Source organism: Monodelphis domestica, chromosome 1 (genome assembly GCF_027887165.1).
Source record: "Monodelphis domestica isolate mMonDom1 chromosome 1, mMonDom1.pri, whole genome shotgun sequence".
In the NCBI taxonomy this organism is placed as follows: domain Eukaryota; kingdom Metazoa; phylum Chordata; class Mammalia; order Didelphimorphia; family Didelphidae; genus Monodelphis; species Monodelphis domestica.
Window position 1 is genome coordinate 725506773 of NC_077227.1, and position 16785 is coordinate 725523557.

The 16785-nt window shown below is 52.2% G+C and overlaps 1 protein-coding gene across 1 annotated transcript; it reads right to left on the reverse strand.

The window, feature by feature from the left end:
• Positions 1-303: 303 nt before the first annotated feature.
• SH2D6 (SH2 domain containing 6) lies at positions 304-16080 on the reverse strand. The gene is made up of 17 exons (XM_056813422.1): positions 15840-16080; positions 15690-15715; positions 15373-15407; positions 14936-15006; positions 14705-14813; positions 13878-13927; positions 11747-11807; positions 8522-8544; positions 7184-7238; positions 6644-6722; positions 5995-6037; positions 5503-5527; positions 5055-5104; positions 3422-3517; positions 2348-2431; positions 1999-2157; positions 304-538 (listed from the first exon to the last, which is right to left on the reverse strand). The coding sequence occupies exons 1-17, from the start codon at positions 15840-15842 to the stop codon at positions 422-424; spliced, it is 1086 nt and encodes a 361-aa protein (XP_056669400.1). The 5' UTR covers positions 15843-16080; the 3' UTR covers positions 304-421.
• Between the last annotated feature and the right edge of the window lie 705 nt (positions 16081-16785).

Consider the following 16785-nt stretch of genomic DNA (forward strand, 5'->3'; position numbering starts at 1 on the left):
GTATCAGTTCCAAGGCAGAAGAGCAGGAAGGGTTAGGCAATTGCAGTTAAGTGATTTGCCCAGGGTCACACAGCTAGTAAGTATCTGAGGCCAAATTTGAACCCAGGACCTCTTGTGTCCAGGGTTGGCTCTCTATCCACTGAGCCACCTTGGGAACATCTTGAGATGGCTAAACCAGATGAGGGCCAGCCCTTTAGCTGCTTTTCTTTTGGACATTAGACCAGAAAGCCAGGAGGAAATCCACCTGTTTGTGAATAGCCTACTTACTATATACTAGGTATATTCAAGAACATTATTTACGAATTTTCTTTTTATCTCAGGCATTTATTAAGTTCCTACATGTGCCAGACACTTTGCTAGGAACCAAGACAAAAGCAAAAGAGTCCCTGCCCTCCAGGAGCTTCCATTCTACTGGGGGAAGTCAGGATTTGGTGGGGAAGAGGAGACAGGTGTGCTGCCGATCACCAGTGTGTCTGTTCACAAGGAGCAGTGGATGCTGGGAGAAATGCTGGACCATGGCGGCCACGGTGGGGAAGAGCTATGGAAGGAAACAAAGTCCCCGAAGGAAAAAGGGAGAGGCTCAGATCCAAGGAGTCTGATTAGGAGAGCTGTCTCCCAGAGGATTCAGAAGTGGAAGGATTCAACCCATGGGTCTATCCGCTCCTTTCTGTTCTAGCCAATCGCTCTCCCTTTTCTCTTAAACTCCCCCCAAGATCTAGATCTAGAGCCATCTGGTTCAACCCCTTCATTTTACAGACAAGAATACTGAGGCCCAGAGAGGTATGTCACACAGGCTGTAAGCAGTAGAGGTAGAATTTGAACCCAGATTCTTTGACTCTGTTCTTTCCACCATTCCATTCTCTGACTTAGTTGGTCTAAGCTTTCCTTCCAGACCACATTCCATCTGTTTTCCAGACCCAGTCCCATCCACTTTGTCAGTCCTACTCCTGAGCAGTGATTCCTTCATTCAACAATTATCCAAGACCTCTTATATGCTATGTTGTACTTGGGAATTACTTCAGGACCGGGAAGGTCAGAGGCAGCTAGGTGATGCAGTGGATAGAACCCTGAGTGTCAAGTCAGAAAGACTCCTCTTCCCGAGTTCAAATCCAGCCTCAGAAACTTACCAGCTGTGTGACCCTGGGCAAGTCATTTCACTCTGTTTGCCTCAGTTTCCTCATGTGCAAAATGAGCTGGAAAAGGAGACGACAAACCTCTCTAGTATCTGTGCCAAGAAAACTCTAAATGGGACCACACTGAAGAGCTGAGAATCAGAGCTCCCCGAATGGAGATTTGACTGATGATGGACACTAGGACCCAGGCCCACTCTCTAGAGCCATTGGGCCCGAGTTCCATACTACCAGGCTCCTGAGTGAGGCTCCTATCATTCCATAAAAAGACAAGCTTGCAGATATGTGCCACTCCTCCTACCCCAACTTATGGGAGGATGTAGAGAGGATTCACACAGGATGGGCAGAAGTAGTCTGACTGTAATCCATATAGCAGGAGGGGATGTCCACGAGGAGATGGACATTGATCTAGGGGGTGGGTGCAGTTATTAGCCCAGATTTATTATTTTACAGATGAGGAAACTGAGTCTCTTAGAGGCTGTGACTTGCCCAGAAGCCAGGTCATCCTGGCCTCCAGAACCCATGACACCATGATATCACTGCTATATCAGGGTCTGTGACCCCAGACCATTGGATGACCTCCTTAGTGCCCCAAGAGGAGTGGGACCCACTCAGAAATTCATCCTGAGTTCGGTTCCAGCTTTGCCATTTGCTGCCTGTGTGACCTTGGGCAAGTTGTTTCATTCATCTCTCATCTATAAAATGAGAGGGTTGGACAAGATGGCTCCCCAAATCCCCTTCTAGCTCTAGATTTCTGCCCCATGACTGGGACAGCCTTGCTCTGAAGCCAGGGATCTGCTCCTCCTTTGCTTCTTGGAGTCAACCTTCTCTAAGCCTGTTGTCAACGTCTACACTTCCCAGCACTCACCTTTTCATCACTCTTGCCCTCTCGACCTAGAGCATATTGTCTCCTGGCATCCAGCCAGCGGATGGGGATATTGTAAACATGGTCATGGAGGAACACGGCCAGGGTGAAAGGCTTCAGTCCCTGGGGATCTGAGCTGGGCCGAACACTGTAGGCGCCATCCTGTAGGGAAGACCAGACCAGAGGGGCAGCCTGGAGGCTCCAGACCAGCTCCCGCCCCTCAGCCAATCCTGGCCACCCCAGGGCCCTTTGGGGGAGCCCTGGGCTCCAAGGGCATTCCCCGGGGCCCAGGGCAGAGGACTTCTCAGGAAAGTCAAGAGACATGGGAGGGCGGCATGCTCTAGCCAGTCACCTTTTGGAGGTGGAGAAGAGTATTCTCAACGGTCTGGCGGTCACAGTGTGCTGAATACCAAGGCTGACCCACCATGTTGGCTTCCTGTATACACAAAAATGTACACTCAAAACACAGACACACACACACCCCATGGAGGATCAAACTGAAGCCTGGTGGGTGGTGGGAAGGGTCAGCTCTGAAAGCAGGAGTTCAGAAAGAGTCCACATTCAATGGAAAAAGCAGATCCCAAGGGCCCGATGGGTGCCACACTTTCCCTTCTCCCCTTCTCTACATCTCAGAACCCTTTGACAGAATCCCCCATTCTCTCTCCCCTCCCTCCAGTTTCTAGCGACGAGGTGGCCCTTTCCCCCAGACTGTCCATGGCGAGGAGAGGTGGCCCTTCTCTTCTCCTCCCCAAGGCCAACCCCTCTCTGTGTAGTCTTGCTTCCATCCCCTCCAATGGTTTGCCCCCACTGCCATCTCTCCTGTTTCAGGAATCTCCCTTTCTCCCTGACTGCTGGCTCTATCTCCTCTTCCTACAAGATGCTCATGCCTTGCTCATCTCTAGAAAACTCTCACTAGTCTCCCAACCCTTCTACCCCATTAAACTCTCTCTTTTTGGAGCTTCCAGGACCTTCTTCTCCTCCCCTTGTTCACTTCTCAGCTCTGTAGTCCGGCTTCTGATCTCATTTTTCACCAGAAACTCCCTTCTCCAAAGTCACTAAGAAGGTTCCAGTGGCCCCATCTGATGGCATCTCAAGGATCACTTTTTCTTTAATCCTCACCTTCTGTCTTAGAATCCATTCCAAGGCAGAAGAGCAGTCAGAGCTAGACATTTGGGGTTCAATGACTTGCCCAAGGTCACATAGGTCACAAATGAGGACACAGTTGAACCCAGGACCTCCCATTTCTGGACCTGGTGCTCTATCCACTGAGCCACCGAGCCGCCCCTGAGTACTCATTCTCTGTAAAATTTGACATATCCAGAGCTCTCCTCTTCCTGGATACTCTCTAATCTCCCAGTTTTCATGACTCTGCTCTCTCTCGGTTCTCCTACCTGGGCTCCCTTTTCTTCTCAGTGTCTTTCTATACCTGCATTCTCATCATGCCCCGTGGTGTTCCATCATGTTTGTCCTGGCTCCTCTTCTCCTCTCTTCCTACACTCTCACTCGATGACTTCTTCAGCTCCTGTGGGTTTAATTATTATCTTTAGGAAAATAAATCCCAGATCTACAATTGAGCCCCGAGTGCCAGTCTTGCTTCCCCAACTCCTATTAGACTTTCTTTGTGTAGCCCTTACCTTCTGCCTCAGAATCAATCCAAAGTATCGTTTTCAAGATGGAAGAGCAGTAGGGACTAGGCAGTGGGGTTAAGGGATTTGTCCAGGGTCACACAGCTAGGATGTGTCGGAAGTCACATTGAACTCAGGTTCTCCCATCTCCAAACTTGGCTCTCTATCCATTACCCACCTAGTTGCTCCTCTCTACTAGACATATTCCCCCTTACCTTCTGTCTTAGAGTCCATTCCAAGGCAGAAGAGCAGTAGGGGTTAGGCCATGGGAGTTAAGTGACTTGCCCAGGGTCACACAGCTAGGAAGTGTCTGAGGCCAGATTTGAACCCAGGTCTTCCTATCTCTAAGCCTGGCTCTCTAGTCACCTTGCTGTCCCCCCACCCCTAACTAGACATTTTGAACTGACTCAACATACAAAACAGAACTCGTTAGCTTTCCCTCAAAACCCTCCCCTCTTCCAAACATCTCTGTTTCTGTCATGGGCTTCCCTGTTCTCCCAGGCACCCAGATTTACAACCTTGGTCTTGTCCTTGACTCTCCCTCCCCCCACGCTGCCAGCCACTAAATCTTCCAAATGTCTCTAGTCCTTCCCCTTCTCTCCACTCACACGGTCACTGGCTTACAGCAAGCCCTCATCACTTCTCACCTTGGACGATCTCCATAGCCTCCCTGTCTCTCAGGCCAACGTGACTATCCTCCACTGTACGTGTCTGCCCATATCGCTTCCCCATTTGCTAAAGCCTAGTGGTCCAAACAAGGCCTCTTTTGACATCTAAAATCCTTTACAAGCTGGCCTTGACCTATTTTTTCAACCTTGTTGTAGCTACTCCATCTTGTGCTCTGACCAGTATGGCCTTCTTCCCAATAGGTCCGCCATCTTTTTTTTTGCATTTGCTGTCTTCAAAGCCTGGAATACATTCCACCTTCACCTCCATCCTTTCCAAGTCCTGGTTCCCTTTAAAACTCAAGCATCACCTTCTATCTGAAGCCCTGCTGATCCCTCATCAGCCCATTTGGGGGTGCCTTCCTCCTACCCCCAAATTACCTGCATTCCTTTTGCATGTATTTTAGCTATAATTCTACTTACCTACATGTTCTCTCCTCTTCAAATAGAAGCTCCCTGAGGGCAGGGAGCTTTTGTTTTATTTTGCCTTTGTCCCCCGCCCCAAGACCTGGCACAGTGCCCTAATAGGTCCTTAATAAATGCCTATCCATTAATCAGCTAAAGGGTATTATTTTATCTTTGTATGTCCAGGATGTGCACGGCACCCACTGATGATTGCAAGGCCCTGGTGACACAGAGGCAAAAACTAGATGCCCGAAGTCCTGAATCTCCATGGGCATGGGCATTGGTGTGGCAGTGCCAAGGGAAGAAGGATGCTCAGAGAGCCACCCCAGGAGAGGTCCTCCCCTGGGCACCCATGCCCACTCACCTCTTCCCCAGGCGTAGTTCCTTTGCGGGCACAGGATGCTCTCCGCCCAGCTGGAAAAAGGAGGTTACAGACTGGGGCTAGGGCAATAGAGTACCCAAATGCACAGGCTGGGCCTGAGCAAGGGAGCAGTGAGAGCTGAAGGGGGCCTTAGCCACCGTCCAGATGTGGAAACTGAGGCCCAGTTGGGGGAGTGACTTGCTCGAGAGCACAGGGCTAGTAAACCTCGGAAGTGGGCTCAGAATCCAGGCCCTCCGGACTCTCTCCATGAGGTGGTCTTGTTTTTTCTCCCCGCAGGGGCAGGCCTGACACGGTGAGGGGCACGGGCATTTCCAGAGCAAAGAGCAAGACGTGGAGGGTTGTGGAGGAGGACTCTGAGCCTGACTCTGCTCTGGCTGGCTGGGAGGGGGCTGCACCTGTGGTCCTGGAGGAAAAGAGCTGCCGTTCTTACCAATGGGGGTGACATCTGCTGTCCCCTAGAAGACAGGAGGTCATGTTGCCATCAGTCTCTGCCCTCTTGGAATGGGGAAAACCCCAGATTCCAGCTGACTCTGATGTCCCCCTCCCAGCTGCCCCACACATTCCTTTTATTCCTTCTATTGGCAAAGGGCACACATGGAGGCAGCTAGGATGGAGAGATGGGACGTCCTGGGTTCCAATCTGGCCTCAGACGCTTCCTAGCTGGGTGACCCTGGGCAAGTCACTTCACCCCCATTCCCTAGCCCTGACTGTTCTGCCTTGGCACCAGGACCTCGTACTGACTCTAGGACAGAAGGGACGGGTTTAAAATAGGTCTCTCTGTATGTTCTTAGTGACTTTTCCCACCCTGGGTCTTCTTAGTGACAAAGGAAGCAAGCAAACAAAAGCAGTGCTCACCATCCCCAGCTAGGTGTCCACCCCCCCCCCCAAGAAATGGCGGCTCCCTGGCTCTTGCCATACTTACACTCCGGGATTCCTGAGGCTCTGAGGGGGACCAGTAGGCAGAGCTGTGGGAAGCCAATGGGGGAATTATGGCCAATAGCCACGGAGAGTCCCAGGCCCTTCACAGCACTTGGCCCCCAGCTGCCCCCAGCACCATCTTCCCTGGGAAGAGAAGGGCTCTTCCAAGCCCCTCTGCTTCCTCGATTGCTGTCCTTGGCTCCCTCCCTCCTCCCAAGGCTGGCCTCTGACGCTGGGCCTCTGGCCACTGGTGGCCACTTCCACCAGGCTTCCAAGGCAAGTTCTTGGCTCTCTCCAGACTAAGCCACGGAAGGCCTGGATCCCTGCTCTCTGGTCTTCCTTCCATCCTTAGAATGGAAGCTGGAAGATTCATTCACTCATTCGCTTTTTAAAGATGGTGAGGACCAAGGGCCTCTGCCATTTTTCTTTCTTAAACCCCACCCCCAAAACCTCGACCTTCCATTTTAGAGTCAACACTAAGTATTGGTTCCAAGGCAGAAGAGCAGAGATGGTCAGGCCATGGGGGTGAAGGGACTTGCCCAGGGTCACCCAGCTAGGACATGTCCGAGGCCAGATTTGAATCCAGAACCTTCCTCTCTATCCACTGAGCCACCCAGCTGCCCCTCTGAGCTATTCTTAAGCAGACAACTCACCTGGAGGCCACCACTGGTCTGGGGAACACGGTTGGGGGTGGTGGAAGATGAGAATTCAAGGCCTGGCTTAAAGGCAAAACTGGGGGAAAGAGAGATCTGGACTTGGCTCAGGGCCCCACAGGGAGTGGAGAGGACTGGACGGGGCTCTAGGTCCACTCTCGCTGGGCCAAAGAGTGGCTGCAGAGTGGGCCCACATTTTCAAATGGAAAAAGGGGAGACCCAGTGCAACAGCCTTCCCACACCGGCTACTGGGGTGCAAAAGCAGAAGGGAGGCCGGTGGGGGCCGAGGCAGTGACTGGCCCAGGATCATGCCGAGACAAGACTCAAACTCAGCTCCTGGGACCCCCCAAGCCAGTGTGCTTCCCCCTTGATGGTCCAGACTTAGAACCACACAATGCCTTTCCCCTCCCCAAGCTGAGAAGAGGTGGCTGCGCTCGGGGCTTCCTGTCTGGCCGGGGGGCTTCTGCTCGTTGGCAGAGAGACGGGGTGCTCCAACCCCTCCAAGAAGGCATGGGGGGCTGGGTGAAAGGGGCGACTCACCCAGGCTGGGCTCCAGGTAGATGGACTCCTCAGCTTCATCTTCTCCAGCCTCATCCTAAGAGAAAAGAGAAGCAGGTAGGCGTGTGCCGGGGCCCACCCCAGGCTGGGCACAGACACCCAGGGGCGCCCGAGGATGCCCATGGGCAGAGCTGCAGACCTTTAGAGGGCCAGGCCGGGAGAGGCCCCTGAGGCGAAGCTTCTTTTACAGAAGAAAAGGCAGCGGGAAGCCCCTGGCCCGGGGACAGCCACAGGCTCCAAGACAGGTTTCCCTGACCCCAAAGTCAGGGTCCTAACCATTAGGCCAGGCTGCCTCTCTTAAGATAAGAGGCAGCCACAACAGCTAGGTGGCTTAGTAGATCGAGAGCCAGGCTGGAAGTCAAGAAGACCCAAGTTCAAATCCAGCCTGGACAACTGACTTCACCCTGTTGGCCTCCGTTTCCTCACCTGTAAAAATGAGCTAGAAGAGGAAAGGCAAACCACAGCAATATCTCTGCCAAGAAAACTCTAAATCTTGTCTGCCTCAGTTTCCTCATCTGTAAAAAGGAGCCGGACAAGGAAATGGCAAACACTCCAGGATCTCTGCCAAGAAAACTCTAAATCGTGTCTGCCTCAGTTTCCTCATCTGTAAAAAGGAGCCGGACAAGGAAATGGCAAACACTCCAGGATCTCTGCCAAGAAAACCTTAAATCTTGTCTGCCTCAGTTTCCTCATCTGTAAAAAGGAGCCAGACAAGGAAATGGCAAACACTCCAGGATCTCTGCCAAGAAAACCTTAAATCTTGTCTGCCTCAGTTTCCTCATCTGTAAAAAGGAGCCGGACAAGGAAATGGCAAACACTCCAGGATCTCTGCCAAGAAAACCTTAAATCTTGTCTGCCTCAGTTTCCTCATCTGTAAAAAGGAGCCGGACAAGGAAATGGCAAACACTCCAAGATCTCTGCCAAGAAAACCTTAAATCTTGTCTGCCTCAGTTTCCTCATCTGTAAAAAGGAGCCGGACAAGGAAATGGCAAACACTCCAGGATCTCTGCCAAGAAAACTCTATATCTTGTCTGCCTCAGTTTCCTCATCTGTAAAAAGGAGCTGGACAAGGAAATGGCAAACACTCCAGGATCTCTGCCAAGAAAACCCCAAATGGGGCCGTGGAGAATCAGACGTGACTGGAACAACTGAACACCAAGTCCGCGAGCTATTCTTATTTCAGGAAGGCAACACCCTGTCCTCGTGCGCTGAATAGAGCCCCGGTTGGGCCCGTCAGCCGGGCCTCTGGCTCTCTCCCCTTTACATTCTCTCCTGAGAGGCCCAAACGGTGGGGGCAGAGCCAGGACCGGGATTACTCACCGTATTTCCAGCCGTGCTCACATCTGTAGGGAAGGACACAGAGCCAGTCAGGGGAGAGGAGAAGCCGTCCAGCCCCGGGTCTGTCCCTTCTCCCGGGGGGCAGAGGCTCTCCTGGGCACCCAGAAAGGCCACGGACGGCCTGACAAACGCGGGGTGTCTTGGAGGAATTCTGGCACCCCCCGAGCCAGGGGTCTGGGAATCAGCCTCAGCTCCCCTTGTGGGGCGACACGGGGACAGACGGACTCCCCAAAGGACGGATCCACCACGGCCCTCCGCCCTGGCACAAAACACAGCCTGTCTTGGGCCGACCTGTCCAATGCACACCTGCTTGACCCCCTTTACTTAATTAATGGATGGAATGACCCCAGTGGGCTTGGAGGGAGGAGACGTGGGTTCGAATCTTGCCTCAAATACTGGTTGTATGTAACTGTAGGCACCTTCTCTCTGAGCCTCATTCTACACCTTTGTAAATGGGAATAATCACCCCCAACTTCCCAGGGCGGTTGGGAGGCTTGAATGAGATCATCTGTATAAAGCATTTTGTGAACCTTGAATTTTTTTTTTCCTTGAGAGCTGGGAAGGGAGTGTAGGAGCAGATCTGGGGCTTGGGGAAGTCCCAGGGAAGAAATTCCCTCCTATCAAGGCTGGCCTGTTCTTAGAGAGATTCCTCCCACTCTCCTCTGTAGTGACAGAGGGCCCCGGCATGGGACATTGCACAGAATGCCCGATTTTTAAAATATTTTGATTAGCTTGTCAAATTAATTTTCTCTTTGGCCTTTTTTCCCGTTTTTTAATCTTTTTCTAGTTCTCCAGAAGAAGAGAAGCACAGAGAGAAATCTGGGTGATGTAAAAACAAAGATATCAGTAAAAATCTATTTAAAAAATAGTTTTAGAGTTGCCTAGGTCAAGAAGAGGTTAAGAGACCTGCCCAGGGTCACCTAGACAGGAGGTGTCAGAGCAGAAACTGAATTGAGGCCTTCACGACTGAGGGATGAAGGAAAGGAGGAAAGGGAGGGAGAGAAAGAAGGAAGGAAGGAAGGAAGGAAGGAAGGAAGGAAGGAAGGAAGGAAGGAAGGAAGGAAGGAAGGAAGGAAGGAAGGAAGGAAGGAAGGAAGGAAGGAAGGAAGGAAGGAAGGAAGGAAGGAAGGAAGGAAGGAAGGAAGGGAGGGAGGGAGGAGGGAGGGAAGGAAGGAAGGGAGGGAGGGAGGGAGGGAGGGAGGGAGGAAGGAAGGAAGGAAGGAAGGAAGGAAGGAAGGAAGGAAGGAAGGAAGGAAGGAAGGAAGGAAGGAGGGAGGGAGGGAGGGAGGAAGGAAGGAAGGGAGGGAGGAAGGAAGGAAGGAAGGAAGGAAGGAAGGAAGGAAGGAAGGAAGGAAGGAAGGAAGGAAGGAAGGAAGGAAGGAAGGAAGGAAGGAAGGAAGGAGGGAGGGAGGGAGGGAGGAAGGAGGGAGGGAGGGAGGGAGGAAGGAAGGAAGGAAGGGAGGGAGGAAGGGAGGGAGGAAGGAAGGGAGGAAGGAAGGGAGGAAGGAAGGGAGGGAGGGAGGGAGGGAGGGAGGGAAAAAAGAAAGGGAGGGAGGGAGGGAAAAAAGAAAGGGAGGGAGGGAAAGAAGAAAGGGAGGGAGGAAGGAAGAAAGGAAGGAAGGAAGGAAGGAAGGAAGGAAGGAAGGAAGGAAGGAAGGAAGGAAGGAAGGAAGGAAGGAAGGAAGGAAGGAAGGAAGGAAGGAAGGAAGGAAGGAAAGAAGGAAGGGAGGGAGGAAGGAAGGAAGGAAGGAAGGAAGGAAGGAAGGAAGGAAGGAAGGAAGGAAGGAAGGAAGGAAGGAAGGAAGGAAGGAAGGAAGGAAGGAAGGAAGGAAGGAAGGAAGGAAGGAAGGGAGGGAGGAGGGAAGGGAGGAGGGAGGGAGGGAGGAAGGAAGGAAGGAAGGAAGGGAGGGAGGAAGGAAGGAAGGAAAGGAGGAGGGAGGGAGGAAGGAAGGAAGGAAGGAAGGAAGGGAGGGAGGAAGGAAGGAAGGAAGGAAGGAAGGAAGGAAGGAAGGAAGGAAGGAAGGAAGGAAGGAAGGAAGGAAGGAGGGAGGAGGGAGGGAGGAAGGAAGGAAGGGAGGGAGGGAGGAAGGGAGGGAGGAAGGAAGGGAGGAAGGAAGGGAGGAAGGAAGGAAGGGAGGGAGGGAGGGAGGGAGGGAGGGAGGGAAAAAAGAAAGGGAGGGAGGGAGGGAAAAAAGAAAGGGAGGGAGGGAAAGAAGAAAGGGAGGGAGGAAGGAAGAAAGGAAGGAAGGAAGGAAGGAAGGAAGGAAGGAAGGAAGGAAGGAAGGAAGGAAGGAAGGAAGGAAGGAAGGAAGGAAGGAAGGAAAGAAGGAAGGGAGGGAGGAAGGAAGGAAGGAAGGAAGGAAGGAAGGAGGGAGGGAGGAGGGAAGGGAGGAGGGAGGGAGGAAGGAAGGAAGGAAGGAAGGAAGGGAGGGAGGAAGGAAGGAAGGAAAGGAGGAGGGAGGGAGGAAGGAAGGAAGGAAGGAAGGAAGGGAGGGAGGAAGGAAGGAAGGAAGGAAGGAAGGAAGGAAGGAAGGAAGGAAGGAAGGAAGGAAGGAAGGAAGGAAGGAAGGAAGGAAGGAAGGAAGGAAGGAAGGAAGGAAGGAAGGGAGGGAGGGAGGAGGGAAGGGAGGAGGGAGGGAGGAAGGAAGGAAGGAAGGAAGGAAGGGAGGGAGGAAGGAAGGAAGGAAAGGAGGAGGGAGGGAGGAAGGAAGGAAGGAAGGAAGGAAGGGAGGGAGGAAGGAAGGAAGGAAGGAAGGAAGGAAGGAAGGGAGGGAGGGAGGAAGGAAGGAACAATTCATTGAGTGACTACTCAAGCACTATGCTAAGCTCTCTAATTACTAAATCACTATTGCTGGTTATCATTCTCATATTCAATGGGCTTCTGCTGGCCATGGTCCTTGGATTTCAGTTTATTTTTTTCTTTTTAAACCCTTACCTGCCTACTTAGTATCCATTCTATTAGCTCTAATGGTTAGGCAATTGGGGTTAAGTGACGTGCCCAGGTTCACACAGCTGGAAATGTCAAAGGCTAGATTTGAACCCACCCCTTCAACATTCCAGACCTGGCCCTCTATCCACTGTGCTACCCAGCCGCACCTGCTATCCTATTAATAATCTTTTATTTTGTTGTTTGGAAGACTTTCTTCAGAGGTGGATAAAATGATTGCTTTTAAATTTTTATTAAAAGAATGTTTTTTTCTTTCTTACCTTTTCTTCCAAAGTAGTCTCCTCCACCCCCATCCTCCTGTAGGTTCAGGGCTGCTAGCAGCTGTGGGAAGAGAGACTGGGTGAGAGAAGCAGGTAGCAATGGGGGAGAGAAGAAGCTGTCATTTGTGGGGAAAAGGCAGAGGAAGACAGAGGAAAAGGCTGAGAATTGGCATTTGTATGAGAGACACAGCACCAGACTAGGAGATGAGAACCAAAGCCTATTTCTAAAGTCCAAAGACCTGGTTTCAAATCCTGCCTCTGACACTGTTTGCATGACCATGGATAAGACACATGACCTCCCTGAACCTCAATTTCCTCAACTGTAAAAATGAGGGCATTGAGCCAGTTGGCCTCTTGAATCCCTCCTACCTCAAACTCCAGGGTCCCAAGAATGTCCTTCTTTTGGGGGCAGTAAAGGGAAAGGGCCTCAAGGTCCTGGAGCCAGATCTGGAAGGGACTTCAGAGACCCAACCTCTGACCCTTTCACTTTACAGATAGGGAAACTGAGGCTTAGGAGTGACTTGGCAAAGGTCACCTAGGTAGTAAATGGTAGAGATGGGATTTGAACCCAGGCCCATTGGCTCTGAATCCAGGATGACCCCCAGCTTGTCTCTCATCCTTATCCTGGGCTCTCTCTGGAGAGGATCCATGAAGGGGAATATTCACACTTTCTTGTCATGGATCACTTTTTCTACTTGTATCTCCAGTTTGTGTGTGTGTGTGTGTGTGTGTGTGTGTGTGTGTGTGTGTGTGTGTGTGCTAAATGTCTCTTTCTCTTCTAATCCAATATTCCTCAAAGATGATTGCTTTAAAAATCCATGAGCTCATTTCACAGGCATGAGTAATAGTGGAGCAGAGACAGGATGGCTGCGAATGGGCTCCAGGTGGCCTTTATCACACCGGATGTCTCAGATGCAGGCTCTTTCCCTACCCCAGGAAAACTGGGTTGGAACCAGCCAGGACCCAGCCCAGGACTCGTGTGTGTGTGTGTGTGTGTGTGTGTGTGTGTGTGTGTGTGTGCGCGCGCGCGTGTGTTTGGGGGATACACTGGGAGAGCCCAAGGGTTAAAAGAAGTGGGGAGGGAACAGACTCAGTGGATGGAGGGCCAGGTCCGGAGATGAGAGGTCCTGGGTTCAAACCTGACCTCTGATACTTCCCAGCTGGGTGACCCTGGGCAAGTCACTTAACCCCCATTGCCTAGCCCTTATCGCCAATTCACAATATTGATTCTGAGAGGAAGGTCAGGGTTAAAAAATAAAGAATCAGTCAACACTGTGTATGGGTTCCAAGGAAGAAGAGTAATAAGGGGGATAAGTGACTTGCTCAAGGTCACACAACTAGGAAGTATTTGAGGCTAGGTTTGAACCCAGGGCCTCCCATCTCTGGACCTGGCTTTCTACCCATTGAGCCTCCTAGATGACCCCAGTATTAGTTGATTGTTAGATCAAGGTAAAGGTTAAAAAAAAAAAAAGAGTAATTTGTGGAGAGGGTTCAGGGAGAGTGAGAGGCTTGGGATAGGAAGGAAGGAAGGAAGGAAGGAAGGAAGGAAGGAAGGAAGGAAGGAAGGAAGGAAGGAAGAAAGGAAGGAAGGAAGGAAGGAAGGAAGGAAGGAAGGAAGGAAGGAAGGAAGGAAGGAAGGAAGGAAGGAAGGAAGGAAGGAAGGAAGGAAGGAAGGAAGGGAGGGAGGAAGGAAGGAAGGAAGGAAGGAAGGAAGGAAGGAAGGAAGGAAGGAAGGAAGGAAGGAAGGAAGGAAGGAAGGAAGGAAGGAAGGAAGGAAGGAAGGAAGGAAGGAAGGAAGGGAGGAAGGGAGGGAGGAAGGAAGGAAGGGAGGAAGGGAGGGAGGGAGGGAGGGAAAGAAGAAAGGGAGGGAGGGAGGAAGGAGAGATCTCTTGGTAGGGACAATGCCAGGAGGCTGCCATTTTGTGTTTTATGGAGCCCTGGGTTCCCCATCTCCACCTTGGAGTGAGAGTGTCTCAAATGTAAATGTGGGAGAAACAGGCAAATTAGCCGCGTCCTGGATTTCTGAATAGCTCTCCAGATGGAGGTGAGGGTTGGCGGTGGAGGCAGAGGGAGGCAAGAGGTTGCCACCAGGGGAGGGAGCAGAATCCCAACCAGGAGAGAGATGACTCACCATGGTGGACTGGGGCACTGGTTTTGGAGGTCCACTGGGGGTGAGGCGATCTGGAAAAAAGGACCGTGGCCCATGTGTTGGCTGGTAGCCACTGATACCCCAGGCTTCCCTCCGTTCCCTCCCTCTCTTTGTTCGCCATTTCCTCTCTGTGCCCCCTCTCCACACAGAAATGTGCTCCCGTCTCTCTGGTGCTTTCCTGGCTTCTCATGCCCCTCCAGCTCTCCCTTCCTGCCTTCTCTGGCTTCCTGAGAGCTACATCACCATGACAACCAAAGGAGGCCAGCTCTCTCATCCCAGCCACCCTCCCTGTGGTCCCTCTGGGCAGCCAGATGCCATGTCCTAGGAGCCTCTTCTTAAACAGGTGGAAGGACACTGCTGCTATCTCTCCAGAGCCCCCTCTGGCTCCCTCTCCCCCACATATATCGAGTTCATAGTTCCTCTGAGGGACTTCGGTGATGGATGGGATGGGGGTAGCTGGGGAGTGTTCCTCCAGGGGTCTGTGCCAGGGTCCTGGATTGTTCCCTGACAGTTTCTATGGTGATACAGCCCCCACCTCCTTCCCACCCCCTCCCATTCCCTTGTTTGCAGTCTGGGCCTGGCTCCCTGCTTTCCTCCTCCTCCTCCCCTCCCGCAGCCAGTGAATGGCTCCTTCAACTTAGTGAGAAGAGGGACCAAAGCCACATCCCAGGGAGGAAGGGAAAAGAGGGACGGAGGCAGACAAGATGTCAAGGGTCTGTTTTTGAGCCCCCGTGGGCTGACCTCGCCGGTCCATCAAGGTTGGGGGGGTCTCCTTCCCTCCCACCCCAGCCCACCCAACTCTCTCTTACCCAGATAGAGCTCATTGTTGTTCTCCAGGGAGAGAGGGCAGGCAGAGCCCATCTTGAGGGGCAGGGACTCACAAGGAGGGAGCTCATATTCTCCTTCCTCCTTGGTATCCTTCAGGGGAGAGAGGGGCCAGTGGGAAGCCTGGGGATGAGGCTGGAGGAGAGGGGGAGCAGGGACAAGAAGATGGAGGATGGATGGAGCTGGGATGGAGGAGGAGGGCCAAGAAATCTTACCCATTGGCTCGAAAGTCCAGGAGAACTGGAGGAAGACGGCCCAAGAGCATCCTCTCTCCAAGATGTGGAAGCTGTGGGGGAAAACCAGCTTCCTTCCCTTATCTTCTCCCCCAACCCGTCTTCCCCACATCTGCCTCAGCTCTGGGGGCCTTGGACTGCCACACCCCAATGTGTGTTTCCTCCATCAATCATTCAATCCATCTACCCACTTTCTAAGTGTCAAACACCATGCTAGACTTGGCTGGCTTGCCAAGAAAACACCAAAACAGATTGCTGGCTCTCCCAGGGCTTTCAATGTCTTAACCCAAGGGTACGACTTAGGATCCATGGGAAGCTTTTGGAATTTCCTAGTGAGGACAGAATTTGAACTCAGATCCTCCTGCCCAGGACTTTAGCCACTGCCCCACCTGCATGCTCCTCTCTGCTCTGGTACTTACCCAGTGATCTGGGGGGTGGCAAGGGAGGCAGGACCCTGCAAGCAGATGCTAATTAAGTCTGAGTTAGCAGGCTACTAGGGAGAGGGAGGAATGGGCTTGGGAAAGGCTCAGACACAGAGAGGGGCCACCCCAAAGAGGGCAGGAGCAGGGGGACACACAGGGCACCTATGGGACAGGGGATTCCCATGGAGAACATGAAGGGGCAGAGGGTAGAGAAAAAGGAGGGGCAGGGAGCTAATGTCACTAGTTCTACCCTCAGACTTTTGTCCTCAACAGGGCAGGGAAGAAGGAAGGGACCAAACCGGAGAAATACTCACTGGGTCTTGTGGCCACCGATTTTGTCCTGCAGAGAACACAGAGAAGAGGGCAGCGTCAGACTGGCCCGGCTCCCCTCCAACCCTCCCTGGATCCTGGGTCAGTAGGTGGCCTGAAGGCCTTGGAGCTGTCCCAGGGAAGAGACATCTTACCATCTGGAGCCGAGCATCGAGTGAGTCCCCAGAGGTCCAGCCCTGACCTTTTCAGCAGAGAGAGGACAAGGGGAAACAGGGGCCCTATTGTCCCCAGGATTTGCATCGCCCAAAGCAGCAGCTGATGGAACCCGAGCACCTGGAAGGCAGGTAGACCTCAACACCCCACCCTTCTTCCCTTCCTCGTCCTTCCCCAGAGAGGCTGTGACAAGGGACAGAGCTGACTCAAGACCTGATTTGTTCTGGCTCGAATCCGGACCAGCCTGGGTACCAGACTGCCCTCTTAACTCTCCCCCACTCATCCAATCCATGGCCAAGTCTTGGCCTTCTGCCCTTCCTGGTATCCCTCCTAGAAGTCTCCCATGGGGACTATTTCAATAGTCTCAAATCTCTTCCTACTTCAGTTCATCTTCCACCCAGGAGCCAAAGTGGTCCCTCTAAAGCATAGATCTCATCCTGCCATCTTCCCTCAATAAACATCAGTGGCTCCCTATTGCCTCCAGGATCAACTAGAAATCCCTCTCTTTGCCATTTAAGACCCTTTATAACCTGGATCCTTCTTACTTCTCTAGGACTCTTTGCTCTACCTTTTATTATACTTTCCACACAGGTCTAAAGGGCTTTTGGTCACCATTCTCCATCTTCCATCTCAATGTCTGCTCTCGTTTCTCCCTCTTCACTTCTGACTCAGTTCCTTCAAGACCTCCAATGTCTCTTTCTGCAGGCAGTATTTTTGAGTCCCAACAGCAGCCAGGGACTTCCCCTCTGAGTTTTGTTGTTGTTCAGTCATTTCTGGTCATGACTAATTCTTTGTGACCCCATTGGAGGTTTTCTTGGCACAGACACTGGAGTGGTTTACCATTTCCTCCTCCAGCTCATTTTACAGATGAGGAAACTGAGGGCAACAGGATTTAGGGTTTTCTTGGCAGAGATTGGTTTGCCATTT

Coding starts and splice junctions, on each gene's coding strand:
- SH2D6 (XM_056813422.1), bottom strand. Junction 15,007..15,372: donor GCCACCCCCCAGATCACTGG/GTAAGTACCAGA, acceptor TTTCCCCCACAG/CTTCCACATCTTGGAGAGAG. Junction 6,038..6,643: donor AGACCAGTGGTGGCCTCCAG/GTGAGTTGTCTG, acceptor GGCTTCCCACAG/CTCTGCCTACTGGTCCCCCT.